At 55.3% G+C, this 26,467-nt stretch overlaps 1 protein-coding gene across 1 annotated transcript; it reads left to right on the plus strand.

Annotated features, from left to right (window-relative positions):
• The first annotated feature begins 1,258 nt into the window (after nucleotides 1–1,258).
• TANGO6 (transport and golgi organization 6 homolog) lies at nucleotides 1,259–26,368 on the plus strand. The gene is made up of 17 exons (XM_062612986.1): nucleotides 1,259–2,013; nucleotides 2,256–2,372; nucleotides 3,796–3,946; nucleotides 4,766–4,893; nucleotides 5,385–5,547; nucleotides 6,095–6,177; nucleotides 9,816–9,928; nucleotides 11,327–11,503; nucleotides 12,680–12,806; nucleotides 13,714–13,893; nucleotides 16,860–16,994; nucleotides 18,269–18,772; nucleotides 18,939–18,996; nucleotides 21,058–21,210; nucleotides 24,183–24,334; nucleotides 25,372–25,485; nucleotides 26,192–26,368. The coding sequence occupies exons 1-17, from the start codon at nucleotides 1,276–1,278 to the stop codon at nucleotides 26,366–26,368; spliced, it is 3,270 nt and encodes a 1,089-aa protein (XP_062468970.1). The 5' UTR covers nucleotides 1,259–1,275.
• Nucleotides 26,369–26,467: the final 99 nt, after the last annotated feature.

Consider the following 26,467-nt stretch of genomic DNA (forward strand, 5'->3'; position numbering starts at 1 on the left):
TGTGACCTCCCTTCAGAGGCCCTGCCCTGTGAGGAAACACAAGGGAGCAACGCACCCTGCAGTGCTCGAAGGCTTCGAGGCATAAGAGGGTGGCAAAGGCAGTCATCCTGCCTCATTACGCTCCTGGGGAGGCGAGCTGCTCTTCAGTGTGCTTTGCAACACGCACACAGCCTGTTTGTTCCAAAGGTAGGTCTGGCCATTGACCTCAAGAGCCCGCACCGACACCCATCGTTATCCACCAGTGAAAAAGTTAAGGTATTGTAAAGGATTATGTGTGCAGAACCTTGCAATCTGAGCTTAGAGTTGCGTGTAGCAGGATAAATCGGTGTTTCCTCACCAGCTCACACACCTTGAGGAGAGGTAGAAGAGCGACCAGTGAACCATCTGCACCAGAAGAGTGACAAGTCACTTCAGAAAGATGAGGAAGGCAGAACTGATTTTGGAAAGCTCATAAAAACTGAAGATAACTGTGTTCTAAAGGAATGTGATTCATCGTAATTCTAAAAGTCACACCCCGAGTTGAGACCCTTGCTCACAGAACATCCACAGTGACACAAGTACTGTGGTTTTAAACAGACAAGAGCCAATGGCTGTAGGTACAGGCTGTTTTATGTAAGGAAAACTCTGCTTTTCCCCATTTGAAATGTGCAACTGGCGGACAGGAGAGGCTGTGACAGCTCTGTGGGGTTACCACCCAGCACCCACCCCTGTGCAGACATGAACTGAACAAGCATCCCAATTCTTGTGTGTTAACTGGGACCTCACCTTGTGCATAGACCCACAGAATAGTTAGGGTTGGAAAGGACCTTAAGATCACCAAGTTCCACCCCTCCTGCCATGGGCAGGGACACCTCACACTAAACCATGGCACACCAAGGCTCTGTCCAACCTGGCCTTGAGCACTGCCAGGGATGGAGCACATGCAGGGACCTCCACCTCCACAGGCCCATTACACCATGTATTGGGGCTCTTCCCTTGCAGAACCGCTGTTTTCTCTCTGGAAGCTGTTAACTTCTGTTGGACGCAGCCGGAGCTTGCGCTCGGCACAGGGACGAGCCTCGGCGTGGGGGCTCCCACAGAACACCTCACCCTCCAGCGGGGCTGCAGACGGGGCCCGCACCACCACGTCCCCACACAGACAACAGGGGGGCTGACGTCCCTCTGAGGGCCCCGCCGCCACACCGGGGCGGCCCCTCAGGCCTCCGCTTCCCGCCCTGCCCTGCCCAACATGGCGGCCGTCAGCACGACTCCCCCTCCCCTCCCGCCCGCCCCAAGATGGCGGCGGCGAGCCCCGCCCCGCCCCTCCGCGGCGGCCCCAAGATGGCGGGCGGCATGGAGCCGGGGGCGGGCCTGGATGTGGAGCGGGTGGTGGAGGCGCTTGAGCTGCTGCTGCGGCCGCCCGCCGGGCCCGGTGAGCGGGATGGCGGGGCCGTGCCCGGCCCGGAGGGTGCCCTGCGGCTGGAGACGCTGCGCAGCAACGTGTCGGCGCTGGAGGAGCAGCTGCGGCGGGAGCCGGGCTGGGCGGCTCTGCGCGGCCTGCGCCGTGCCGTGCTGGCCCGGGCCCCCGCGCTGGCAGCCGGGGCGGCGAGCGAAGCCGACCCGTGCTGGGCCGCCGCTTGCGCGCTGCTGGCGCTGCTGCTGTGCCTCAAGGAGCGCCTGGCCGAGCTCGCCGCCGCTCCCGCCGCCCGTGGGGCCGGGGCCGGGGCCGCTCCGCCGCCCAGCGCCGACACTCTGAGCGTGGCGCAGGGCCGGGCGGTCGGGCGGGCGCTGCGGGCCGCCGTGGGGCTGGGCCTGGTGCCCTACCTGCCGCCGGGAGTGGGGCAGCTCCCGGGGCCCCGCGCGCCGGCCCCGGCACCGCCGGCTACCAGCGGGGCCCGGCTCCACGCTGCCACCGCCGCCCTGTCCGAGCTGGCCCAGCACCCTGCGCTGGGTGCCCCGCTGCTCGCCCGCCACCTGGGCCTCCTTCTCGCCAGCCTCTGCCTGCTGGGCCATGGACCTGCTGCCTACAGCCAGGTCCGTGGGTCTCTGCTTCCATCCCCTCGGTGCCGGTGTTAGTACCCAGCCAAGCTCACGCCCCGTGGCTGGAGCCCCATAGCTCCCAGTAGCATCTCCCATGCAACGCGTGTTAATCCTCATGCAGGGGAATAGATGGGAACCAGGGAGCCTGGAGAAGGGCTGGAGGGGCTCCGGCACGGAGTCGGGACCAGCGGGTTTAATGCCGGTGTCCTCCCCGCCCTGGGGTTTGTTTTGAACAGGGTATTTCGGAAGCAGAGCGAGCACGATGCCGGGAAACCCTGCAGCACATCCTGGACCGCATCTACCAGCCACTGGCGGTGCGGGAGCTGCTCATCCTGCAGGGACGGCCTAAGCAGGTACCCAGAGGTAGCAGGGAGCCGCTGGCACGGAGCGCAGGGACTGTGTGTTCTCACCCTCAGAGGGTTCCTTTGCTGCTCCACTGCAGTGTGCTCACACCTTACAAACCAGTGCAGCACGCCGGTCCCTGCGTCTGTAGGCTGCTGGGTGTGCTTTCCATGCATGGCAGCAGCTCAGGCCCTGCTGTATGGGTGTGTGGGTGAGTGTGATCTCTCATTGTAGCACATGCTGCCTTGGCTTGGCAGTTCCATTGCTGTGCCTGGCCAAGCAAAGCGCCTGCTCTTCCAGAACCTTCCCCTCTCCATGCGAGGGGAGCAAAACAGTGCTGCCTTAGCACTGCCTGGTGCTTGAGGCCTTTTCAAAGGCTGCCTCGTGGTGGTGGGGAGGAGGAGATGGGAAATCTTGATACTGCTTTTAGAAAGTCCTTGGGGAAGGGAGCACAGATCCCTGCTCCAAGGGTGCTGTGGGTGGGTGTGTGCCCACCTGCAGTGTCATGGTTTGGGGGTCAGGACACAGGTAATGCAGGGTCACTGGATTAGGTGCAGCTGTCTGCCACAAAGTGATCCTCCAGCTGGTATCACAGCAGTTCCCAAAGGCAGAAGCTGGTTGTCCCACCTGTGAGGGATGGACAGGGTCCATACGAGGTGCTTGCTTGTGCAGGGCCTTGCTCTCAGTCCACAGTGGTTCTGCAGAAAAACAGGGGTCTCCTGGTTAAACAAGCTGAGCTGACATCCCAAGCTGATCTTTGGACAATGTCTGTAGTAACATGCTGTAGTTTTGGGTCAGCCCTGAAGCGATCAGGCAGTTGGATTAGATGATCAGCATAGGCCCCTTCCAGCTGAAAATGTTCTCTTCTATCTCCCTAAACACAGCAGGGCTGGCCTGTCTTCTCAGGGTGTCCAGGCAGACGCCTCCATTCAGACAGCTCACACTATGGGTTTGCAGTCTCCTGACAGCTCTGCTGTTCCTGCTGTCCTGGGGGATTGCTTTGCTCAAATAGGGACCCTGAGGGCTCACAGTGCCACCTCTGCAGCACAGTGTGCCACATCCTGGCAGGGTTCACTGCTGCAGACCCCTTACCTGCATCAAACCTGACTTGTCCCCCAGGCTCCCTGTGCTTCATTTTGGTAATGAGGCAGTCAGAGCTGCTGCCTGATCCTGGTAGGCTTTAATTAAGGAGAGGGGCTTAATTAAAGGGGCTGCACAAGGGGCTGTTACTGGGGAGGCTGGCCTCTCTCATTAAGCCTTAATTTGCTTTGTGCTGCTGGATGAAGAAGTGATTTATTTAAAACCTTTCCCTGTCCTGTGCTCCTATCTGGTCACAAGTCATGGAGGGCAGGGTGCAGGCTGTTTGCCTGTCAGTGGGGGGTGCACAGGGGTGTGCAAATATGCTCCTTACCCAGCTCCTTTGTTTCCTTTCAGAGTCCTTCCTCTCCTGGGGAAGAAACAAAGCCAGCCCTTGTGCGGGCCCCGGGGTGGCTGCGGCGCCTCTGTGGTCAGCTGCTCTCCGAGAGGCTGATGAGACCCAGTGGGGTTCAGGCTGTGGTTCGGGGCATCATGGAGGGAACGTGCGGTGAGTAGGGTGCTCTGACACTGCTCTTGGCTTCCAGTGTCGCAGATTAAAAGAGACTGTGATGATGTGTCTGAGATGTTCGATCCCACAAGAGGCCCAAGACAGGCAGTGCCATCAGAACACTGAAATGGGAAACAGCTTTTGTCAGGCCAGGCTGACTCTGTCACATACACGCAGATTCTGCCTCTGGCTATGCAGAACTCCCAAATGGTGAATGCCTTCCAACTGCAAACGCTTTTAGTTTGGGGTACACCATCCCATTTGAGGTCCAGATCAAAAGCCCCTGAACTCATTTAACCTGTTTATACCTCCATGGGGTCACACCTTGTGTGTGTTCATTCTGAGGAGCTGTGCCAGTGATGGTTTCGTGGGAGCTGTGTGTGGTGCTGGGCTGTGAGCAGCCGCAGTGAGACCTGTCCTACTCTTGGGCTCAGCAGCCTTGCTCTCCTGCTCTCCCATTTCCTGCCAGGGAAGGAAACTGTTGCTCTCTAAAAGCTGAATCCCATGGTTTTTAGTGCCAGAGCCACCTCCAGCCAATACCAACCTGATGACACCATCCAAGCATGACTTCCCTCTACTTTTTGGCTCTTGCACCTATTTGTAGAAGCTGTTTTCCATCATCAGATATCTTGGATAGTATTTTTTCCCTTTCTGTCCTTAGGTTTAGGTGTCTCCTGAAAGAGGCATGGTTAAAGAGGGTAGTAAAAGCCAGAAATGCCTTTTTTTTTTTTTTCTGGGCCAGAAACATCTGGCTTCAGCCAAACCTTTCCATGCTGTTTGCTGTCGGTCGGAGCTGATCTTGGCTCTGTGCTGCTGTAGCAGGTGGCGCTGGTGCTGAGGCAGCAGCTGTGGACTGGAGAAAATGCGACGCGGTTGCAAAGATCCTGGCTTCCTGCCCGCAGCAGTGCCGTTCCCTGCAGGAGTACTACCGACTGGTTTGTCCCCAGGTAGGTCTATCTCTTCCCTTCCCTTCACTGCTGGCCCTGACTGGGAATGCAGAGCCAGCTTCCAGCTTGGAGAGTGTTGGTACTGTCACATCCGCTCGAGCATGGCCTGGCTCAAGCTAGGACAACGTGGAGTTGTGTTTCTGCTGCTCTGGCAGTGGGATGTATTTCCTCCCTACTCCTGAATTTTCCATGTTTGATTGAAATGCTGCATAATTTTTCCTGATGGCACGAGAGCTGTTCAGTGCTGCGCTACAAGGAGCTCTCTGCTGTGGAGCTCTTGCTTCCAGCCTTTGGCTGTGGGAGTGGTGCAGGCTCTTGATTTGAGCCAGAAATTCATCCCACATTAACATGCACATGGGAAGGAGAACAGCTCATGTAATGTTACAGCATACAAGAGGCTCCTCAATGTGCTGTTGGCTGCAAGAAGCCTGCCTGGCCCCCTTCTGAGGTGCTGCTCATCTTTGTTCCTTTATTGTGGACTTCCCTTCCAGGTTCTGGGCTTGCTGCACATCCAGGACAAGCTGACAGCGCTCCAGTTCCAGCGTGTGGCCACCACGACGCTGCTCACCATGGCGAAAGAGCACCCTCAGCTGGCAGAGAAGTACCTGCTCCAGCCCCTGCTGGCACCGCTGCTGCGATGCTCAGAGACAGCAGGTACTGGCTGATCAGACAGGAGTCTGTTTTCTTTTTTCCTTGGTCTTTTGTCTTTCTATCAGAATTTTCCCTGGCCGGTTTCTGGGCTGCTGAGCGTGAAAGCCCAGCCCTGCCAGTTGTGAATGTGTCTCTGTGGCTGGGTGCAGCGCATGTACTAGCACCTGAGTCAAATTACTGCAGTCTAAAAGCTGAATAGTGGGGCTTCTGCCATGAGTTCCTTGGGAAACTCTCCCAGTCTGACAGTCTTGTTTTGGGCTTCTGGACGGAAGCTGTCGGTTCCCCACGCTGACCAAGCAGCTCTCCAGGGAATAATCCATTGAGAGGTTGTGGTCTGCTTTAACTGGCTTCTAACCTTGAGGTGTTTACAACAGTGTAGTGATATTTAGAGCAGCTAATGAGGGCTCATTGGTTCCCATGCTGCCTTGATGGAGGGAAAGCAAGAGAGCTGTCAAAGTGTGCTTTCTGGTGCTGGGCATGGTGGGGTTGCTGTTCTGTTGGAGACTCCCCAGAGTGTGGAGGTGCTGATGTTTCTGCCCTTTGTTTTCAGAGCTACTACTGGAAGATCTATCAGCAGGGGCTGTGCTGGTGACAGAGGCAGAGCTTGGCAGCTGCGTGGAAGATGTGCTCAAGGTATTGTGTCTGATTAAGGCCTGAGGGTAGGTGAGAAAACTACTCTTAAGAGCTGCTTTGAGACTTTCTGAGCAGTTCAGTGTGTGTGTGACCGTGACAAAACTCAGTGTCCCCTGCAGTTGTGATGCTGAGGTGAGGCCAAGAGCTGTGCAGAGTAACCTCCTATGCCATGCTGCACTGGTGGGACTGCAGCTTTATGTTGGATACCAGAGGCGCTGCCTGAGTCCCTTCAAATGTTCTCACCCCTAAATGTTCTGAGATGGGAGTGAGCTCTTGCTGTTTTTTTCCCAATGTCTTTCTGGTGCGTCAAAGTAAGACAAGTCTGAGCAGTGGGCTGGGAGCCAGGAGTCTCCATGGTGCTTTCATATCCTTTTTCTCCATGAGCTGCAGCAAGATTTTGTGAGCATTGCTAAATTATGCAGCTTCTGCAGGATTCCAACACAGCAGGAGGCCCTAGTCAGGAGGTCCATGGACCTGGCACACCTTGCCTTGAGCTGTCAGTCCTGGTCTGAGGTGATGCTGCTGCTTACCTTCCAGCATCAGCATTGTGCAGCTGGTCAGAGGGAAGGACAGACTGCAGGGAATCTGCAGGTGCTGACTCTTCAGAGGATGCCTGAGCTCTCCTCCCAGGCTGTTGCTGATCCCCTTCTCTTTAGTGGCTCTGCCTCAGTTTCTTTCCTGTAGAGCATGGATAATAAGGCTCACGTTGAGCCCTGTTACCTGTGTGGGAGGGAGTTATTCCCAGGAATTCTGGGAGCTGCTCTTCCTGCCTCTGAGGTCTGCAGAGGGCAGCCTGAGCCAGTGCTGGAGCCGAAGCCTCTACAGCTCCTGCAGCATTAGTTCCTCACAGAGGAATGAATGGCAGCCAGGTCTTGTGCTGGGCCAAAATGCTTCTGAATGAGTGACCTGGGAAAGAGGGCACTTGAGGTATCAGCAAGTGGCTGGCTGTGCTGCTTGGTCCTGCAGTGAGGGCAGCTTGGCAGGGCCCTGGCTTGGCTTGGTGGTTGTGCAGCCACTTGGCAGTGATGCATTCGCAGTGGGTGTCATGAAATGAGCAGATTCAGTGCGGCTCTGGGGCTGCTGAGCTGTTGCTGTGGTGTAAAGAGAATGAAGGTGAACTTGGAGGCATCACAGAGCCATGGGGAGAGGTGGGAGAGCTTTCACAGTTACCATGATGTCTGCTGTTAGGAAGCAGAGAATGTGTGGGTATGGGGCAAGGAGGGTGGGCAGCAGCTCAGCCACAGGGGAGATGCTGTGAGTGGCTGCGTCCTCAGTTCAGGTGTCCCAGAAAGTGGGGGAGGACAGTGCTGTTAGTTCCCATGGGGTGCCCCCTGTGGTTCATCTTCCCCTACTGTCTCTCAGGCAGCTAAAAACATCGGTCTGTGTAGTCCCACTAGACAAGGAGGGTAAACTGATAATGATATATCAGGAAAAATGAGTATGCTGTTTTGCAGGGACCATTCTGAGCTGAACCCAGTGACACATGCATTTCCATGTTCATGAAAACAATTTTGAAACTGGGTGGGTAATCCTTCAGCAGCTGCTGGTGTCCATCCACCTCCTCTGGGGCTGCTTGCAGTGCAAGACAGTACCTGGAGGCAGTGGTGGGGCCTTGGAGCTGATTTGTGTGCCCAGCTTTCAAAGCAGAAGGGATTATTTGAGCTCAGCAGCTCTCCCAGCCCGGATCAAGTACTGGGGATGGGGAGGGTTAAGGAAAATGGAAGGTAACTTGGATCTCATCAAGAAAGCACTCTGGCTTTGCCAGGAACAGATCACTTTCTATATTAACAGGATGTGTCTTGTGGGCAGGACGGTGGAGGCTTAGCACCTTCTTTGGAGTTCCTTAGTGCAAGAGGTCCCTTGGAGTTACAAACAGGATGTTCAGCAGCGTAGATCTTGGATCTGGTGCTTGGAGAAGAAGTAGGGTCCATCTTGTGATCCTTATTAAGGAACAGGGTTTTCAGTGGAGGAGGCCTCTCTTCTGAAACCTTTCCTCGTAGTTCCTTTTTCTGCCATTCCCACCAGCACCACACTGCAGGCTTTGCTGCCTGCTCTGACAGAAGCCCAGCTCTCTGCTGCAGGTTCCAACCCAGAAGGACATCTCCAGCCCAGGAATTCAATTTTAAGAAGCTGGTGACTTGCTTACTGGCATGCCCCTAGGCAGGCTAAGCTCTTAAATGCTGTGATTGTTGTAGTATTTTGTGTAGTAATGATTTGTTGTAACTAGCTGGCAGGCAGAGACCAGTCTGGAGGGCTGCTCTGTGGCTCCCTTCACAATGAGTGTTGGGGGAGTTTGGGGCGGATCCCTCCTTAATGGCATAGTGCTGGAGGCCTGACAGCAGCCAGATTAGTGACAGAGGCTTCAGCCTGTGGATTTGTGGGGGTTTCTTGCTTGGCAAGTGTCATTTGATGCTGAGTGAGAAACCATCCTTGGGGCTTCATCAGGGAGGCTTTGTGTACAAAAGGTTCTGGTTAGGAAGAATGGCTCCACAGGGATTAGCACAGGAAAAAAGGTCTGTTTGCATCAATACAGCAGGGCAGAATGTTATCAGGACAATCTCCCTCCTACCTGGGTTGTCACACTGCCTTGAGCAGGCAAAAGCTCTTTGGTTTGTCTCCTGGGCACCTCCAGCCTTGGAACAGGGATTATTCTCCAGCTGCAGAGGCTGGAGGTGTGGGAAGCACTCTGGTGTGAAGGAACAACAGCTTCTGAACAGGTAGTTCACCGTCTCACACAGCTGGAAATCTCTTAGAGAAGTGATAAAAGGACTTTTATTTCCCTGCACCTTCCTTTTTTTCAAAGCTAAAAGCTACAGGAGATAGAGCCTGATAAAATGAGAAGCTGAACGCATCAACCCTGTGTCCAGCTGGGTCAAGGTTGGTGTTTAACCGTTTTCTAGACCAAGTTTTCCCAGCATTATGGCTTTGACTGAAAGCGTCATACCTGGCTTCTGGTTTCAGACAATTCCTTTAAAAGGATTCAAAAGAAAACACAGTGTCATAAGACTCTTGTGAGTGTTTTTCCTCTGCTCTGTGGGCAGCGAGGTAAGACTTGTGTGCAGTGAGCTGGTAGCAGTGGCTTGCCTGCGAAGGGTGTGCTGGTTTCGTGGAGGAGGGCATTGACCATGTTTTGGGAGGGTGCTGCTTGAGATGGAGGAGAGGCACATAGCCCTACAAACTTCCTTAGAGCCGCTGCAACTCACTTGCTCTGCTCAGCACATGTCAGCCCAGCTGCCGTGCTAGGGACTGATCTCTGTATTTGAGATTTGGCTCTAAGTGCAGTATTTCCATAAAGATTTGCTAATTCAGAGGTGCCTGTTGCATCTCTCTTAACACAAGGCATTACCCCTAAGCAGCAGACTTCTTGAACAGCTGGCTGCAGTGTTCCTGTAGCTTGGAGCCTTTCTGTGGTTAAGCAAATGCTGGGAGAAAGATGGTGCTGAAGGCTGCTTTTAAAACAGAATATGGCATAATCAGGGAAAACAGGCTCCAGACAGAAAGGAGCAGAGCCTGAAAACCCTCTGCCCTCCTCCCTGGCAGCAGCCATTCTGTGCACAGACATTCTTTGTCCTTCCCTTTGCCTTCCTTCTGCTCCATGCAGGTGTTTGACTCTCCTCCCTGTGCCCTTCTCTCCGTAGGTGTATGTGGTTGGAAATGACAGCTCGAGCCTGCTGCTGGGATCCTTACAGTCAGTCCTGGGAGTGGTTTTTTCCCTCTATTCCTTCGCCAAGCAGAATGTGTCATACTTACGGTAAGGAAGGATTGCACACAGCTCCTTCTTGGGGTTTTGTCTTCTGCTTTCTGCCCACCTCCAAGGGACGTGCTCTATATGAGCACATTCAGTAGTCAAGACCAGTTCTTTCACCCCGAAGTGCTCTCATTCAAAGTAGGCAGTAATACAGGCAGAGTCATGGTGCACAACCTTACTGGTAGACCTGTGCCCAAGGAAGCAGCCGTCACATTAGGTTTTGTCTTTCCTGAAGCCCAAATGTTTGGTGTAGAGGCGAACGTGCCCTGTGGGAGCACAGGTTAACCTCTCAATGCCTGCTTCAGAGCAGGGATTGTGATTGTATGTGGATGGAGATGATGGTACCTGACTGAGTGTTGGAGAGATCTGTGTACTGGGGATCTAGAAACAGGATAAAACAGCTTGAGCACTGGCTCTTGGAAATACAAGATTGCTCTTCTCCTGTCTGGGATCACTCTCCTCTGATGCATAGCTGTCCCTCACACTGTGCCCAGCTCCCCCACGACTGATATATGATGGTAAGCACCACTTGTGTCAGTCATGGTGATAGAGAAGGTGGTGACCTGTTGCTGGCTGTCCTCTATCCTTTCCCCTCCCAGGCTTTCCGTGGGCTGCCCTGCGTTTGGACCAGGCTGGTAAAATTACTCCTGGTGGGGTTTACTCTGCTTTGGTGATACCGGCATGCGGGTGCTGGAGGCTTTCCCTAAAAGGTTTATGTAGACACAGCCTCTACTATTATTAAAGACATCGTTAATCACTTCAAAGAGTAGTGACTGCTGTGGCAAGTCCGGAGAACAAGCCAAGTTAACACTGCTGCTGGCTGAACAGAGTCACTCCTCGCTTCTCTGTTTGCAAAGGAATTTGGCAGGGGTAACTAAAACCACAGCTGCCTGGAAGCATTCAGGTTTCCAGACCCCTGGCACAGTGCAACAGTGCTACTCCACCTCATTAACCTGCATTTTTTCTTGGCAAGGGTTCCCACGCCACCTTTCAGTGCTCCCTGTCTCCTTCCTCCTCTTCCTTGGCACAGCTGACAGCTCTGTGCTTTGTCATGTTGGCGCGAAGCACCAGGCACATCGTGCTGAGGCTGCGTGGAAGTGGCTGTCCTTGTACAGACACGCTGTTCAAACAGAGTGCTCCCTTCCTCGCAGGGCTGAAGTCTTGAAGGACCCAAATCCTTCCATCTGGGAGTGCCAGAAGGACCGGAGGTGCTGCTGATCCCCTTATAAACTTGCACAAATGCCTTCAGCTGACAGAGCTGTCAGCCAGAGCATCCCAAGGGGTGCCCGTGGTTGATGCAGACAACTCTTTTCTTTCCCACCCAGAGATGCGTAGTCCCACTGCAGTGCTGGGGTGCAGTGGACAGAGAAAGGTCACCACTGCTTGCTCTCTCCTTGCCAGCTCCCCATGCCAGGAGATCCTGCTGTGGTTCCTGGAGAAGTCGGAGCGGGAGGTGTCACTGGCAGTGCTGGAGGGCTTTGCAGGGCTCAACAGCATCGTGCCCACCCTCCACCCGAGGTGCCGGTTCTGTGCGGGCAGCGAGGGTGGAGCCACCATTGCAGTGGAGGAGACCATCAGGTGAGTGCTGTTGGGGCAGTGCCCAGGCATCATTTAGCATGTAGGCCTTTTCATGGTGCCTTTTTGTGCCTGGTAGAGTCCAGGTGAGTGTGGGGCTGGCAGAGCTGTCCCACTGCAGTCTTGTCCCCCCCAGCCACACAGGTAGCTGCTGTCTGCTCCAAGCTTGGGCAAGTGATGTTTCTTTTCTCTGGGTTCCCTATACACACCACAGAGCTCTGACTTTCAGCCCTTAAAAGCAGCCTGCTCTGTCTGAGTGTTAGTGTGTGCTCTCACTGTGCTTGTCCTGAGTCCCATGTCCTGCCTGCAGGGTGTCTGGGAATGGGACGTGCTCCTTCAGTCCCAGTACTCGCCAGATTCAACTTCCAGCCTCCAGCTTAAGCCTGCCTCATGGCAGATCATAGCTGTGTGTATTGAGTGAAATCACTCAGACACAGGTGGCACCACAGCAGCAAGAACTCCAGTTATGCCAGCACCTGAACTCCCCTCCTGCTCTTGCAGATGGTCTCTATGAGTAGACACAGAGCGTGGCCATGTGGGAAATAAACTGCAGCGATTAGACTCCAGCCAGGCAAACTGGGCCTCTTCAGCAGTGTGGCATTTGGTGTCAAGAGGGGTGGCTGTTAGTTGGCAGATACAAGCCTGAGGCAGTGCGATTGAGCAGTCAGAGCGCACGGCTCCCGCCCAAGAGCGTCCGTAACAAAACCCTGTAAAAATACACTTGTTTTGGCTTCATTTCAGTGTGTTCCTGACCTGAATTAAAAGAAGGTCTGCACTGGTTAAACTGGGTATACTTTAAAATTACTCCTTAACAGCCATGGCTGTGCCCATGTCTGCCCTATTTTCATGGTTATGACCACTGCATGAATTAACCAGCGCTAATCCCATTCTTTGTAGGATGGCTGGGTTAAACATGTGCGTTGTGCTCATGGTTTCTGCAATGTTACTCCTTTAATGAATGCAGGTTAATTAATGAACTGAGTGTGTGATCACATAGGCCAAATGAACTGAGCAGTAGTTTGGCTCAGGTGCCTCCAGGCTTCTGCTTTCTGGTAGTGCTGGGAAGGGAGATTTACAGGAGTGCAGAAGCAGGGTTTCACCTTGCTGTTCAGTACTTTAGAGCCAGCCCTGGAAAAGGTCTGGATGCATTCATGTAGGTGACACAGGGACTTGTTTCAGTGATGAAGATGATGCCCTCTACCAGAAGATTTCCTTGGAGCAGTGCCACGTGGAGAACTTGGTGGAGCTTTTGTCTCACTGTCAGAAGAGTGGTCTAGCCGGAGACTTCTTCATCCGCTGCCTGCAGGTAAGGGCAGGCAAGTCACTGGGTTGGGGCACATCTGCAGGATCAGCTTCCTCAGACTGAGTATGGCAGATGGGAAAGGAGACCAGTGGTCCCCTTACATGGCTTGGGAGCTCTGAACCAGGCTACTGCACATGTTGGAGCAGTCCTGCTGTGTGCTGGGCAGAGCAGCATAGGTGCAGAAGGCAGCCCTGGTGTCCCTGAAATGGTTAACCGTTGTTCCCCCCCCCCAGTCTCTTTTGACAACCAGAGCATGTCTGAAGTTTAATGGTGTGTTTGAGGCCATGAATGATCCCCGTTGGTTTCTTGGCTTTAGCAAGGGGGCCCAGGCATCTGCTCCCTTTGATCCTGTTCAGAGTCCCTGCAGTTCCCTCCTGGCAGTGCCTGGGCTGCATTTTCTGTGCCCTTGCTGGTAGTTGGAGCCCCAGCCCACAGTCACACAGGTTGTACAGCATCGTGGGTGTAGAGAGCTGTGGGCAGCTCTCAGAGACCTTGATTGTACCCAGTGGAAAGTCCTGGTTGCATGAGGAGTCAACATGAGCTCTGCAAAGGGGAAGGGCACTCTGGGTACCTATGTGAGCAGCCATGGCCAAAATCAAGGCTGCCAGCAGAGACCCAGCCAGCCTCACAGCCCAGAGGATGGTTTGCCCTAGGACAAGTGTTCAGTGGTGCTCATTGTGGTGTCCATGGAGGTTTGTGAGGGTTTGGCCTAGTGACAAGTGAGCATCTGGAAAAGGGACAAGGCTGGAAGAGGGGAGGTAACCAGGAACCCTTTGCAGCAGCATGGAGGTTTGGATCACATGGACCTGCTGTGCCCATGACTACTGGCACAGTGACCGCAGTGTGCCTGGTGTGAATTTGCCTGTGTCTAACCAGTGCATGTCCATGTCCTGTTCTTTCTTCCCTGCAGGCACTGACTCATGTGGCTGCGGAGGATGAGGTGGCTTCGAACTTGGCTGCAGCGCCTGGAGGGACTCTCTTGGAGCTGGAGCAGTACCACGCCGGGCAGAGGAGGAAGCTGCTGGTCCTGCAGCTTGTGGCCACGCTGTGCGAGAACATCTCAGACACTGTGTTCACAGATGTTGCTCAGGTTGGTCATGACAAACCCCTGGGGTATCAGCTGGAGCGTGTGGCAGAGCTCTGGGCTGCTGGGCTCTAAGGAGACAGTGGCTAAGAAACAGCTGGAGAAAGGTAGAGCATCCCCAGGAAAAGCAGTTTATTGATTCAGTTGTGTCTCAAAAAGACACTGTCCTCTGCAGTGCCACCAGGAAGGGCAGAGTGAGCTGCAGAGAAAGGACAGAGAAGCCCAGCAGATACTTTCATATTTGTGTCCATGGTTGTGTATTAAAAGCCAAGAGAGCAGCCTGTGTGTTAACAGGAACTGACTTACCACCTTCTCTCCTTTGAGCAAAATTTATTCCCAAGTTTAACAAAGCTTTAAAATATCTGTACCCAACAGACTTTTTAAGCAAGCGCTGGCTGCTTATCCATGATGTCAGTCCTGTTTGTAATGACACTGCTGCCACATCCTGCCACAAAATATATTAAATATTGTGGTTCCCAAGGCCAGCTGGGGCTCCTTGAGCCTGCTACCAAAAAGGGTTGGGAAGGCACAGTATTCCCCAGCTGATCAGTGCATTTGAACTTCCTCATCCTGGTGTTCTGGAGTATTTTTGAGTGTGGGTTTTTTTGGTTGGTTTTATGTTTCACCTCGGTGACCTGGTTATGCCAGTTAACTGTGACTGGCTCGAGCAGAGGCGGTCACTGCGAGCACAGGTGTCCTCACTTTTTCCTTTGGGACAAAGGAGTCTTTGTGTGTGCTGTGCAGTGACAGAGGGGACCCAGGCAGTGTCATTGCAGTGCCAGGGGGAGTGGCAGCCAGCGGGGCTTTGTCCCTACCTGCCTCTCCATCACACCCACCAGCACAGACCCGCTCCACTCCCTGGGTCACAAAGTTAGGATGGGAAGTGGGGAAGGATTTGCCAGGTTCTGGGTCCAGTGTGAGTCCAATATAAAAAGAAGCAACCTCCAAAAAAGAAACCCAGACAAAAAAACAATTACACTTCCCCTCGGGTTGTGTTTCAGAGAGGGACAGGCAGTTGCAGAACTGATTTTGAGCAGGTTCTGCAGCACAGGGTTTCTTTGGGTTTTTGCTCTTGCTGTGGGCACTCTGGTCAACGGCTTTATGCTTAATGGAGTTGGAGCAAGCGTGATCTGCCTTCCCAAAGCCAGAGCCCAGGAATGGCAGCAGCTGTGGACACCCTCAGCCGCACAGTTTATTTTATTCACATCCCCCCAGCTTTCATTGGGTTGACTTGATTTCCTTGATGCTCCAGTGGTGCTCTCCTCCTGCATGAGACTTAAATGTGCCACAGTGGTTTATTTTATAACCTTTTTTCCTCCTTCTAGATTAAGATGGGGTATTTTTCCCTCTAGATTTCTTTTAGCCTTTTGTTTTTCTCAGTAGCTATCTACTGAGAGATTATTTAGTCATGATGCTCCTATTTTTTTTTTTTTACATTAAATATAATTTCAACCCGTACAGCTTGTGTGTCGCTGTTGTGTGAGAGCAGATGTTCTGACGTTTACTTTCTTGCTGTTTGATGACATGTCTTTTCTGGACTAATCAGGCCAGAAGGTACCTAAGCCGTTTCCACAGCTGCTCCCAGCCTGCTTCCTTCCTTGCTGCAGCAGGGATGTGCTTTAACAAGGCAGGCAGTGATTGATCAGCTCTTCTGATGAGGAAACATGTTGTTTGCACCCAATGCCCATGTCCTGGAGGCTGGAAATGGATTTGGTGCAATAGTACCTTGTTGCTCTCATACTTGGGAGCAAAGTAGTTCCTGCTCTTTTATATGCCTGTTTCATTGGAAGGACTCTGGTCCAGCCCCTTCCCAGCACAGCTGGCAAAGGCATGGGGAAAATAAACTCACTGATTTAAAGTTCCATTAGAAAGGCAGGAAGCGTGGAGGATGAGGGGGGTTGGTGTTTAACGTTGAGAAGGCGAATGGCAACCAGGCAGGATCATTATGGGCCTGGGGAGAAAAGAAGCCCACAGAATACGTAACACACATGGTAAATGGCCCAGATCGAGTGTGGCTCTATGGGGGTGGCTGGTGGCTGATGAAGGGGGGCTATGGACAGCCGTCAGGAGCTGGAGCTCTGTGGAGCTGTCCTAGGCAAGGGCAAGTGCTGGCAGCCCCTGCTGGGGCAGGGAAGGGACACTCTGCATCTACTTGAGTTTTCCAAGCCTAGGACTTTCTCTAGCACAATTTCATACAAACCCTTTGTGTTTCCCTGTTGTTATTACCAACACGACCTTCCCTCTCAGCCCCATCCCACTTGGCTTCCCAGCTCCCATCCCATGGCCATAGAGCAGGGACAGGAGGCAGAGAAGGGGCTGTTTTCCCTCTTCTGGCTCCTGCAGCCCTCACAGGGGCTTCTGCTGCCAAGAGTGGGCACCATGGTTTAGCCATCACCTTGTTGCAGGCTGTGGTTGGTGGGCAGTAGCGCAGACCATGCTAGAGCCCAGTGGCTGTGGGCACTGATGGACTGGGCTGCCTGGCTCAGCCCTTCTCCCAAAATCCTCCTTTAGACTGTCTGATGAGGGGCTGGGGACTGTGATCCCAGAAAATTAGCCCAACTGTGCTGCTGCCAGAGGGGCAGAGAGTGGTTCATGAGCTCCAGTCCCGTCAAGGAGTCCAGCTCCCTTCTGCATCCCCAGTGGATCCACACTTGGACTGCACTAATGTCCCAGCTGTCCCCCAGGTCACTGTGGCTCCCCAGTCCTGCTGATACCACTCACTGGACAGGGTGATGTAAAGGGAGTTGGGAAGGTGCTGGTCAGGGATGGGGCTGAGAGGGAAGTTCAGGGTGGCGTTAACAACAGGGAAACACAAAGGGTTCGTATGATACCATGCTAAAGAAAGGCTTGGCCTGGGAAAAATGAAATAGATGCAGGGACAGTGAGAACCCAAGAGCTGAGGGCTGCAGGAGGCAGCAGCACCACAGGAATCCATGTTCCTAACCACTGTTACCTGCTTCTCTTGCTGGCAGGTGCAGGAGTTTGTGGCAGCCACGCTGCAGCGGGCCTGTGCCAGCCCGTCACGAGGCCCCGGCGCGGCCGTGGAGGCACAGACCCTTGCCATGGCCATGGGGCTGGTGGCTGCCATGCTTGGTGGAGCCGTGCAGGTGAGGGGTGATGCTGGGTGCTGGGTGGCCTTGGGGTGTGGGGAGGGGATACCAGGCACCATCCCATTGTGTCCAGCCACGGGGTGCTGCAGCCTGGGTGCTCACTCGATTGCAGTCTCTGATCAGTCCTAGCATGTGTATGTGTGTATATGTATTTTTTCCTTGTGGCACTGGCTGAGAGTTTGACCTCGTCAAGGCAGCCCTAAGAGCCTGGGTAATTAATTTATAATCCAAAAGGAAGGCTCTGACAGAGCAGTGCAGTCATGTACAGCATCTTTAAATACCAGCACTGCATCCTCTGCATCCCTCATTCACAAGCTCCATCTCCGGAGCACAATGAACTTCCTAGTATTGGCTGTACCAGTATGTATGATGTATAAATATCATAGAATCAATGAGGTTGTAAAGATCTTTAAGATCATCAAGTCCAGCCATTAGCCCAAGACTGCCAAGTCCACCACTAAGCCATGTCACTAAGGGCTTCTCTAAAGACATCCTTTCCAAAGCTGGTACATCACCCGGTTGCCCCGTGACACAGTGACTGAACTGGGATCAGGGAGCAAGCACATGTTCATTACCTCACTGTAATCACTCTGGCTTCCACTTACATCATTGAGCTGTAGGGGTTGCTTCATCCCCGGACATGCCCAAAGGAAAATGCAACTGTTAATGAAAAATGATTATTGTGTCTTATTGCTAAATTTCTGACACTGGGAAAATAACATCGTTTAGCTGGAGAAGACTTGAAACCAGAATCTTGCGACTGTAATGGGCCCCCTCCCAGGCGAGCTCCTGCTCCGCTCTGGCGTTAATGGGAGCAACTTGACTTCACAAATTGAATGCAAAACAGCTGAAAAGCTGTTGGGATTTCAGTGGCCGAGGCCTTTTTTACAGAATCATCCAAAAGCTCTACTAAAGCATCACTTTTCAGGTCTTACAGCCCAGATTTTGCTTTAGCAGTTAAACCCGAGTCAGGGCAGGAATTTCTCCCTCTTGGGTGCTGCAGTCTGAGGACAGGTTGCAGCTTCTTTGCCTGGAGCTTCCTTCCAAGCAGGACCAAAGGCAGGAACAGTGGTAGAGATGTCCTCAGCTCAGCCCCTATGCTAAGCAGCAGGGTCCTGCATGGACACCACTTTCGTTTGGGCTCTTCCTCTTCCCATCCTGTCCAACAGCACCTTGGGACAGATCCATGTGCATTGCTCCCAGGAGCACCCCAGGGACCAAACCTACATTGCCACTGCAGTGATGCCAGTGCTGCTTCTCTCCTCCCACAGCTACAATCCAGCGACTTCGCCGTGCTGAAGCGGTTGGTGCCGCTGCTGGAGGAGCTCTCCCGCACCTACCCTGAGCCCGTCACCCAGGAGCTGGCCTCAGACCTGCGCATCGCCATCTGCACCCACGGGGCCTTTTCCCCCGGGACACTGGGTGCTGCTGCTGACGGCGTGCTGGGGAAGAAGCCAGGGACTGGAGTGCAGAGGCCTGCTGGCGTTCCCAGTGGAACACCAAACCTGAAGGGTGGCTGGGCACCATCATGGCACAGCCACAGCAACTCCTCGGCTCCTGGGCAGAGGAGTGAAGAGCAGACATTGAGCCGTGAGCCCAGCACCACTGGTCCTGCTCTAGCCCCATGTACTGACAGCCCAGCTGGGCTCCAGGAGCTCCTGGTGTCAGCCTACGACCCACAGCCGCCGGGCCGGGCAGCTGCGCTGCGCTGCCTCACCAGCCTCATCACACAGCGCGATCCAGAGGCCCTGAAGCTTCAGGAGAAACTCCTGCAGGTATCAGGCTCCCACTGTGGTCCCCATCCTGTGCAGAGCCGGGGCTGGGGATGGTCCCTGTTAGCTGAGAGCCCTCTGACTGTGCCATTACTGGTGACTGAAGGCATCAGGCAGGAGGGACCAGGGCTGTGGGGCTGCTGCCAGTGGTGCTCCCTTCTCCTTGCAGGTGTTCCTGGAGAACGTGCAGCACGAGGATGCCTTCGTCTACCTCTCAGCTATCCAAGGTGAGTGGTGCCTGGCCAGGGCAAGTGGCAGTGCTTTGTAGGAGAAGGTTTTGTGCTGGGGGCGGGGGGTGGGTGGGTAAGGAGAGCAAAGCACAGGGGACCTGTGGCCAGGCTGAGGGCTCAGCATCTTTTGTCCTCCTGGACTGTGTCTTTGTGGTGTTTGGTCAAGCCTGGAGCCACATGCAGGTTTTGTACTGTGTTCCCAAAGCCAGCAGGCTTTGCCTCCCAGTTGTTCTTACTCAGTGGGTAATTAGTTCATTTACCTTCTGACTGAACTGCTGGATCTGCCCAGACCACAGGTGCCTCCTTAATGGAGACAGACCCCGAGGTGAGGGTATCCTGGGCAGGCTCACCCTCAAGGCATTCCCTGGCTAGAGGACACCCAGGAGCCCATCCCTGTTCCTGTGCCAGGTCCATGCCACTGACCTGGGGCTGCAGTTTCAGTGCAGTGTGAGCACCCTGGCCCTGCACCCAGCTGACTTTCTGGCTTCCAGGTCTGTTCTGCTGAGGCTGGCAGAGGAGCCAGGGCTGTGGGGACCCACTGGTGCTCCCTCAGGGCTCTGCCACATCCATCCCGATGGAAAAGGCAGTAACAACCCAGTGCTGCCACTGCTTATGCTGCTTCCAAGAAAACCCTTGGGTCCGTGCTTGCGCCGGGATGCACAGCACAGCCCCATGGCACTGGTGCCATTAGGATTCACAGGCAGGTGCCTCCATACCCAGGATAATGCAGGCATCCTGTACGACAGTGGGTCATGGTGCACCAGGTTACATGGAAGGGAGGTGCCATTCCCATGCCCAAAGCCATACCAGTGGTGCCAGGAGCCCCAACTGCCTTGGATAGGGAACCTTTAGCAGCAGCTGGAAAAGGAGCTTATCACTGTGCTTCCTTCTGCCTGTACGGTCTTGAGTGGGATGGGTTTGTCCTTGCCCTGCAGGTGAAACACAAACTCCCCAGCCGTCCCCCGGTGATTAATTCACCCTCTTCAGCTGCCTCCGTGTTTCACTGCGGCTGTGATTAACCCTGACGCGGTTCCTTGTGGCAGTGACTCAGGCAGCCCCTGCTGTGCTGGCACCGCAGCTTGCCATGCGTGATGCTGGACACTGCCAGTGGGGTCCCTGCTGCCATGCTCCAGCTCCCCAGTGCAGGGGCAGGGCTTGCCCACCACCATGCTGGTGCTGGGACTGGTGCTGGTTGTCATGCAGCCAGACTCTGGGCAAGGTAAAGCCAGAGGAGAGGTCGCTGCCCCACTGGATGTGCCTGGGCTTGCAGAGGGTAACCAACTCTGGGCACCCTCTGATAACCAGGGAATGGGGTTGGAGGTGAAGGCGGATGCTCCTGGAGGGCAGGGGAATGGGGCTCACCATGACTCACTGCTTGGCACTGCTGAGGCTCTGTTTGCCCTTTCCCTGGAGAGCAGCTGCCTTTCCCCATCAGAGAGGCGCCTGCTGCCTGCGCTTTCCCTCAGCCTGCATCTCTAAAGGGATGGTAAAGCCAGTGCGGCCCTGCAGCACAGCCCGTCCTGTATCCCATGTCTGGGGTCTGACCTCTCTTTATCCTTGGGGAGATGTGGCAGGCATGGGGCGCACTTAGGCTCCAGCTCCCAGCTGAGCCAGGCAAACCCAGGGGCTTCATGGAGCTCCAATGGGCACAAGGACACCCCAGGAACATGTGCCTGATGGCCAGGAGCAGGGAGCAGTGACCAGACACTGGCTGCACATGGCCTGCAGTACCCAGCTGTGCTGTTGCTGGGCCAGCTCAGGGCAAACCCTGCAGCCAGCAAGGTGAGTCAATGCTGGGTTGATGAACATTAACCAGCAGCAATTAGTGGGCACCTGCTGCCAACTTCTAAATTACTTATTTTTCGGCTTGGCACCCAACCAGGCCCAGCACTGGGCTGCCCCAGTGCTGTGGTTTTGTGTGAGGCTGGGGCAGTGCAGGGGTCCTGCAGGTGATGGCTGCACCCAGGACATGGGGTGGCACAGCCACCGGTGGTTCCTCTGCCGAGGGTGGTGGCATGTGTCTGGCTCTGACCCACACTTACCTCTCACTGCCCCCAGGTATTGCCCTGCTCTCCAGCGAGTACCCAGAGCGGATCCTGCCCATCCTGCTGGCAGAGTACCGGTGCCCAGCACGTGGCACGGAGGATGCTGCAGCTGCCATCACCAGGATGAAGCTGGGCGAGGTGCTGATGCGTGTCACCCAGGCACTGGGTGAGTCCATAGCCACGTCCATGAGCACGGCAGTGCTGGATGCTGACAGCAGCTGCAGAACTGTGCAGCCCCTCGCCGTGCTCTTCTCTGCCGTCAGCTCCAGGGGGTAAAGCACATGGGGGATTTTGGTAGTCCAAAAGTGAGAACCAGCTCCTACAGCCTGGTATGAGCAGGATTGGAGTGGTGGATCCTGTCGGCAGCCCACTGTCCCCTCAGTTGGCAGCACTGGGTTTGGAGGCTGCTGGGAAGCGCCCGGACACGCAGGGCTGAGGGGTAGAAGCTGGATGAGGCCTTTCCGGCAGCTGCTGTTGGGACATGTCCTAAAACGCCTTGTCTTATTCCCAGCAGAGGCCAGAGCGGCGAGAGCATGTACTGAGAGCTGTCTATGGCCAGGGAAGGTGGCAGCCGCTGTCCTTGCTGCTGGACAGCCAGGCAAGGGTTCCCCATCAACCGCGGGTGCTTTGTTCCCTGGTTGGCCATGGCAGAACCAACCTCCTCCTGCAGAGCCAAGACTGCCTGAGGCCCTGGGACCTGTGCTGGCTGCCTGGCTTGCTGGAGCTCTCCTCTGGGGCACAGCAGTGTCCCCTGGCCATGGTGACATCCCTGAGCAACGCCACTGCAGGCATCCCACTGGGACCAGTGCTTCTAGGGCCAGGTCATGCTGCTGCCCTGCCCAGCTGCCAGGATGAGGACGGCATTGCAGCCAGTGATCCCATCGTGTCCCAGTGGAGCTCCGGTGGGCAGCGTGATAGGCAGCAAACGCTCTTAGTGTCTAAAGGCCCTCGGGCAATGTCCGTCCATCCAGCCCTCGCTTTGCATGGCACTGCACGGTGCTGGGTTTCCCTCGGCAGGGCTGGCAGTGGGACGGTGGCACAGCCTCCGCTGAGGTTCTCCCCCCACTCCTCAGTGCCTCTGCCGCGGGCAGTAGCTCCAACGCGTCCTGGCTCGCCTGCGTATTTATAGAGCAAATCGCACAAAGTTGTTTTTGTTGCAAAGCTTCAGGATTTAAGAGCGAGCACTTATCCGGTGCTTCCAGAAGCGCTCTGCTGCCTACAGTGCCGAGCTCCTGCGGCTGCTCTGGGACCGCTGTGCCTCCCTCCTGCCTCATCCCTGTCTCTGTCTCTGCCTGACATCCACTGGAGTGGCTTTTTCCCATCCAGGAGGGGATTTTACAGCAGGCTCCTATTGCCTGGCAAATCACCAAAGCACAGTCCTGTCTCCAGCAATGTGGGGCCAAGTGCTACGCAAGGATTCGTACAGACCTTGCGCCAGCACAATTAGCTGTTGCTGCAAACCCATTAAATCTGCTCTGGGTGCACCACAACAGACCTTCTCCCTTCTCTGTCAAGGGAGCATGCGCCTGGTTTGCTGCAGGAAAGGAAGCACTTCATGCTCTTTCTGTGGCTGATCAGCAGTGTGCTGTTGGCTTTGGAGGAGCTTGGATCGTCCAGCAGTGCTTGGGCTGACTCCTGGGGTGCAAGGACTGAGCAGGCTGCATTCCCAAGCAAGCATGGCCATCCTTGGCATCACAGTGCTGCCCTGAGCTCTCCCACCCTGTGCCATGGAGGAGCCATCCCTGCTTCTCCAAGTGCGTAGTGTGAGAGAGAGGGCCATGTAGGAAGAGTGAAGCTGCAATGGAGTGGTCCTACAGAAGGACCTGGTTTTTCTGTTCCTGCCCAGCTCTTGGCCATCACATGGTTGCACACAGCCCAAGGCTGTCAGTGTGCCAGTGGTGCAGGGGCTGGCCAACCCCAGCCCCTCACAGTAGAAGCCCTGAGCCCCCATGTGCAGGATGGGTTCCTCCACTGCCCATGGGGCTTATTTCTGTCCCTGCATCCTGGGGCATCCCACTGCCTCCACTGGCTGCAAGACACATGCAATCACAGAGTGGTTAAGGTTGGAAAAGACCAGCTCCAACCCCTAGCATGGGCAGGGACACCTTGCACTAGAGCAGCTTGCTCCAAGCCCGTGTCCAACCTGGCCTTGAACACTGCCAGGGATGGGGCAGCCACAGCTTCTCTGGGCACCCTGTGCCAGCGCCTCAGCACCTTCACAGGGAAGAGCTTCTTCCTTATATCCAACCCAAACGTCCCATGTTTCAGTTTTAACTCATCACCCCTTGTCCTATCACTGCAGTCCCTGATGAAGAGTCCCTCTCCAGCATCTTTGTTGCCCCCTTCAGACACTGGAAGCTGCTCTGAGGTCTCCACGGAGCCTCTTCTTCTCCAGGCTGAACAGCCCCGATGTTCTCAGCCTGTCCCCATACAGGAGGTGCTCCAGCCCCTGAGCATCCTCGTGGCCTGCTCTGGACTTGCTCCAACAGCTCCATGTCCTTATGCTGGGGACACTGGAACTGTCATCAGTACTCCAAGTGGTGTCAAACCAGTGTCCAAGGAGTATCCAGAGCTCAGGAAAGCCAGGAAACCACCAAACTCAGAGTGGGAGCTGTGCCCATGCCATGGCCACCAGCCATCCATCTCGCACAGGACCATGTGCCTGGGTGATTGTGCATGCCGGTCACGGGCTCTGTGTGCAGACCTGTAATTAGGCGGCTCACACATCCCCGGGGCCTCCATGTGCTAATTGGGGTGGGGGTTTGTGCAGCTGAATTATGTGAGAACTTGGGCTTCGCACATCGTTTCTGTGGCTGTTCCTGGGGTCACCTCTGAATGGCCCCGTGGGAGCTGGAGGATGTGGAGGGCAGCCCCACACAAAGGTCTTGGCTGTGGGGTCTGTTGGGGGTTGCTGGTGTCCCGCAAGTCCCCGCTGAGGCTCTGTCCATGCTTCACAGAGGGCTGTGCCAGGGTCCCTGTACTGGGCACAAGCCACGCTCCAGATGTTGCATACAGCTGTTTGGTGGTGCTGCAAGGAGCAGGGAGCAATCTAGTTGCTCCTACTGCAGCGGGGCTTTGTTAGGAAGGGGCTGTGGGTGTCTCCTTGCCCATGACGTGCTGCTCTGCTCTCTCTTGCAGGGGACATGGTGTTCAAACATCGGGAGCCACTGGTCCAGGCCTTCCTGCAGGGTGCACGGGACCCTGACAGCGCGCTGCGGGCCAGCAGCCTCTCCAACCTGGGCGAGCTCTGCCAGCGCCTCGGCTTTCAGCTGGGCTCCATTGTCCAGGAGGTACCAGCTCCATCCCAGCGCTGCCAGCCCTTTTCCGGGGTCCCTGCCTCCTTAATGAGGGTGGTTTGTTGGTGGATGCTGAACTGCTGAATGCTCGTTGCTGGGGACACAACAGCTTGGGGTTTCCACAAAGGACATGAGTGGTAGTTCCTGATATTGCAGGATATAAAAATCATTGGACCTTGCAGCAAACCCTCAGGAAATTCTAGCCTTGATTTTTAGGGCTAAAAGATCTGTAATCAGCTTTATAATTGGATGTTGTTTGTGCAGAGAAGCGATAGCCCAAGGAAAAACTGTGGTGCTGCTCCACCCATGGCAGTCTGCAGGAAGAGACCTGGGGGCACATTTATTACCTGCCAAAGGCACCTCCTCATGCTTAATGATAAATCCTTACCAGTCCATTATCAGCATCAAAACCCAGCTGATAGCTGGTGGGGTGAGACACAGTGCTAGAGCCACCAGAGCTGTGATCCTGGTGGGGTGAGCCTTCCTTCTGGGGGGATCTTCTCCCGGATCTCCTTGATGGGAGTTGCGGGCATCACATTTGGCAGCCCTTGAGCCAGTGGCTCTGTGATCCTGTAGGAGTTAAGACCTTCAGCCCACGTTGCCTCCTGGAGTGGGAGGAAGGTCAGGAGACATCAGTGACACAGTGCACAGGGTTCTTTCCCTGCTCCCCACTCACAGCCACGCAGCATCAGTGGGGTACCGGCAGTCTGACGAGATGCCAGCGTGCCACACGCTGCTATTTTGGGAAGGCTTGAGCTGTGCTAATTCTCCGGCTGTCACTGCTGGGGTTTAATTAGGTTCCTTTGACTATGCCTGCTTTTTATAAAGCTTCTCAAGGCAGCTGTGTGGAAGGAGAGGGAGGGCTGCTCGCTGCCCTGTGCCACGCGAAAATCAACCCCCCTGGGCTGGGTGCTGGCAGGGGAATGTCCAGCTGGGAGTAGGGGTCCCATCCTCATCATCACCTGCTGCTCTACTGGGTCCCCCAGCATCCCCCTGCCCTTGCTGATGGTTCTCCCACCCTGTCCCCACAGGTCACCTCCTGTGTGACGGCCATAGCCAGGACAGACCCTGAGGCAGAAGTGCGAAGAGCCGCTGTGCACGTGGTGGTGGTGCTGCTGCGGGGGCTCAGTGAGAAGGCCACTGAGGTGGGTCACATCCCTGCCTCTCGCCAGGACCAGAGAGTCTCTGCCAGGCTCCTTGGCACCCCCAGGCCCTGTGAGGGCTGCAGGGCTCATTCCCAGGCAGCTTCCAGGGAAAGTCTTATGGGACTGGGGGTTCCAGCTTGTGCCTCCCTCACCGAAGGGTCCCTTTGCACTGGATCCTTCTTGGGACAAACAGGACTTCATGGGGCCATCTCCCTGAGCTGCTTGGCTATGCTGTGGGGCAGAGCCATGCTGTGGGGCAGAGCCACGCCATGCCATGGGTAGTGCCAGCTCCTGGGAGGTGTGGGAGTTGTTCATCACTGATTTGACTTGGTAATGCCCAGTTTATCCGTGGGCCGTGGCCTCCCTCCCCACTTCCCATCTCTGAACATGTTGGGACTCAGCTCCCGTGGAGGAAATGGCTGATTCTCCATGGGAATACCCACAGCCAAGATCTCAGCTTCCCCTCATGCCCCCATGCTGGGGGGGGGGCACCACAATGTGCCGGTGCTGGACTGCACTGCTGCTCTGTGGGGAAACAAGTCACTGCCTGAGGCAAGGGGGGCGGTGGTGCCGCTGCGTCCCGGCACCAGCAGTGTCAGCGGAAGGGCCAGCACTGCGCCTGCTAGGGCACGCTTGGGGTTGTGGTTTGGGTTGTTGCGGGTGCGGGCGAGACCCCGGCGGATGCTGACGCTCCTCCTGCCCCCAGGTGCTGCAGGACGTCCTTCGGGACCTTTACCGGCTGCTGAAGCACGTGGTGGTGGCTGAGCCTGACGGTGCAACCAAGCTGCATGCACAGCTGGCGCTGGAGGAGCTGGACGTGGTGATGAGGAGGGTTCTCTTCCCTCCACAAACGCTGGAGAAGAAGATCACAGTGCTGCCATAGGCTGCAGAAGTTAACTCTTCCTGCTCAGGAGCTGGGGCCAGCTCTCCAACTGGAAGGGTTCGCTGTGCCCCTGGGATACCGCCAGCCAGGAGATGGCTG

Source organism: Pezoporus occidentalis, unplaced genomic scaffold (genome assembly GCF_034315485.1).
Source record: "Pezoporus occidentalis ecotype Australia unplaced genomic scaffold, CSIRO_AGI_Poc_V1 ctg163, whole genome shotgun sequence".
Taxonomy (NCBI): Eukaryota; Metazoa; Chordata; class Aves; order Psittaciformes; family Psittacidae; genus Pezoporus; species Pezoporus occidentalis.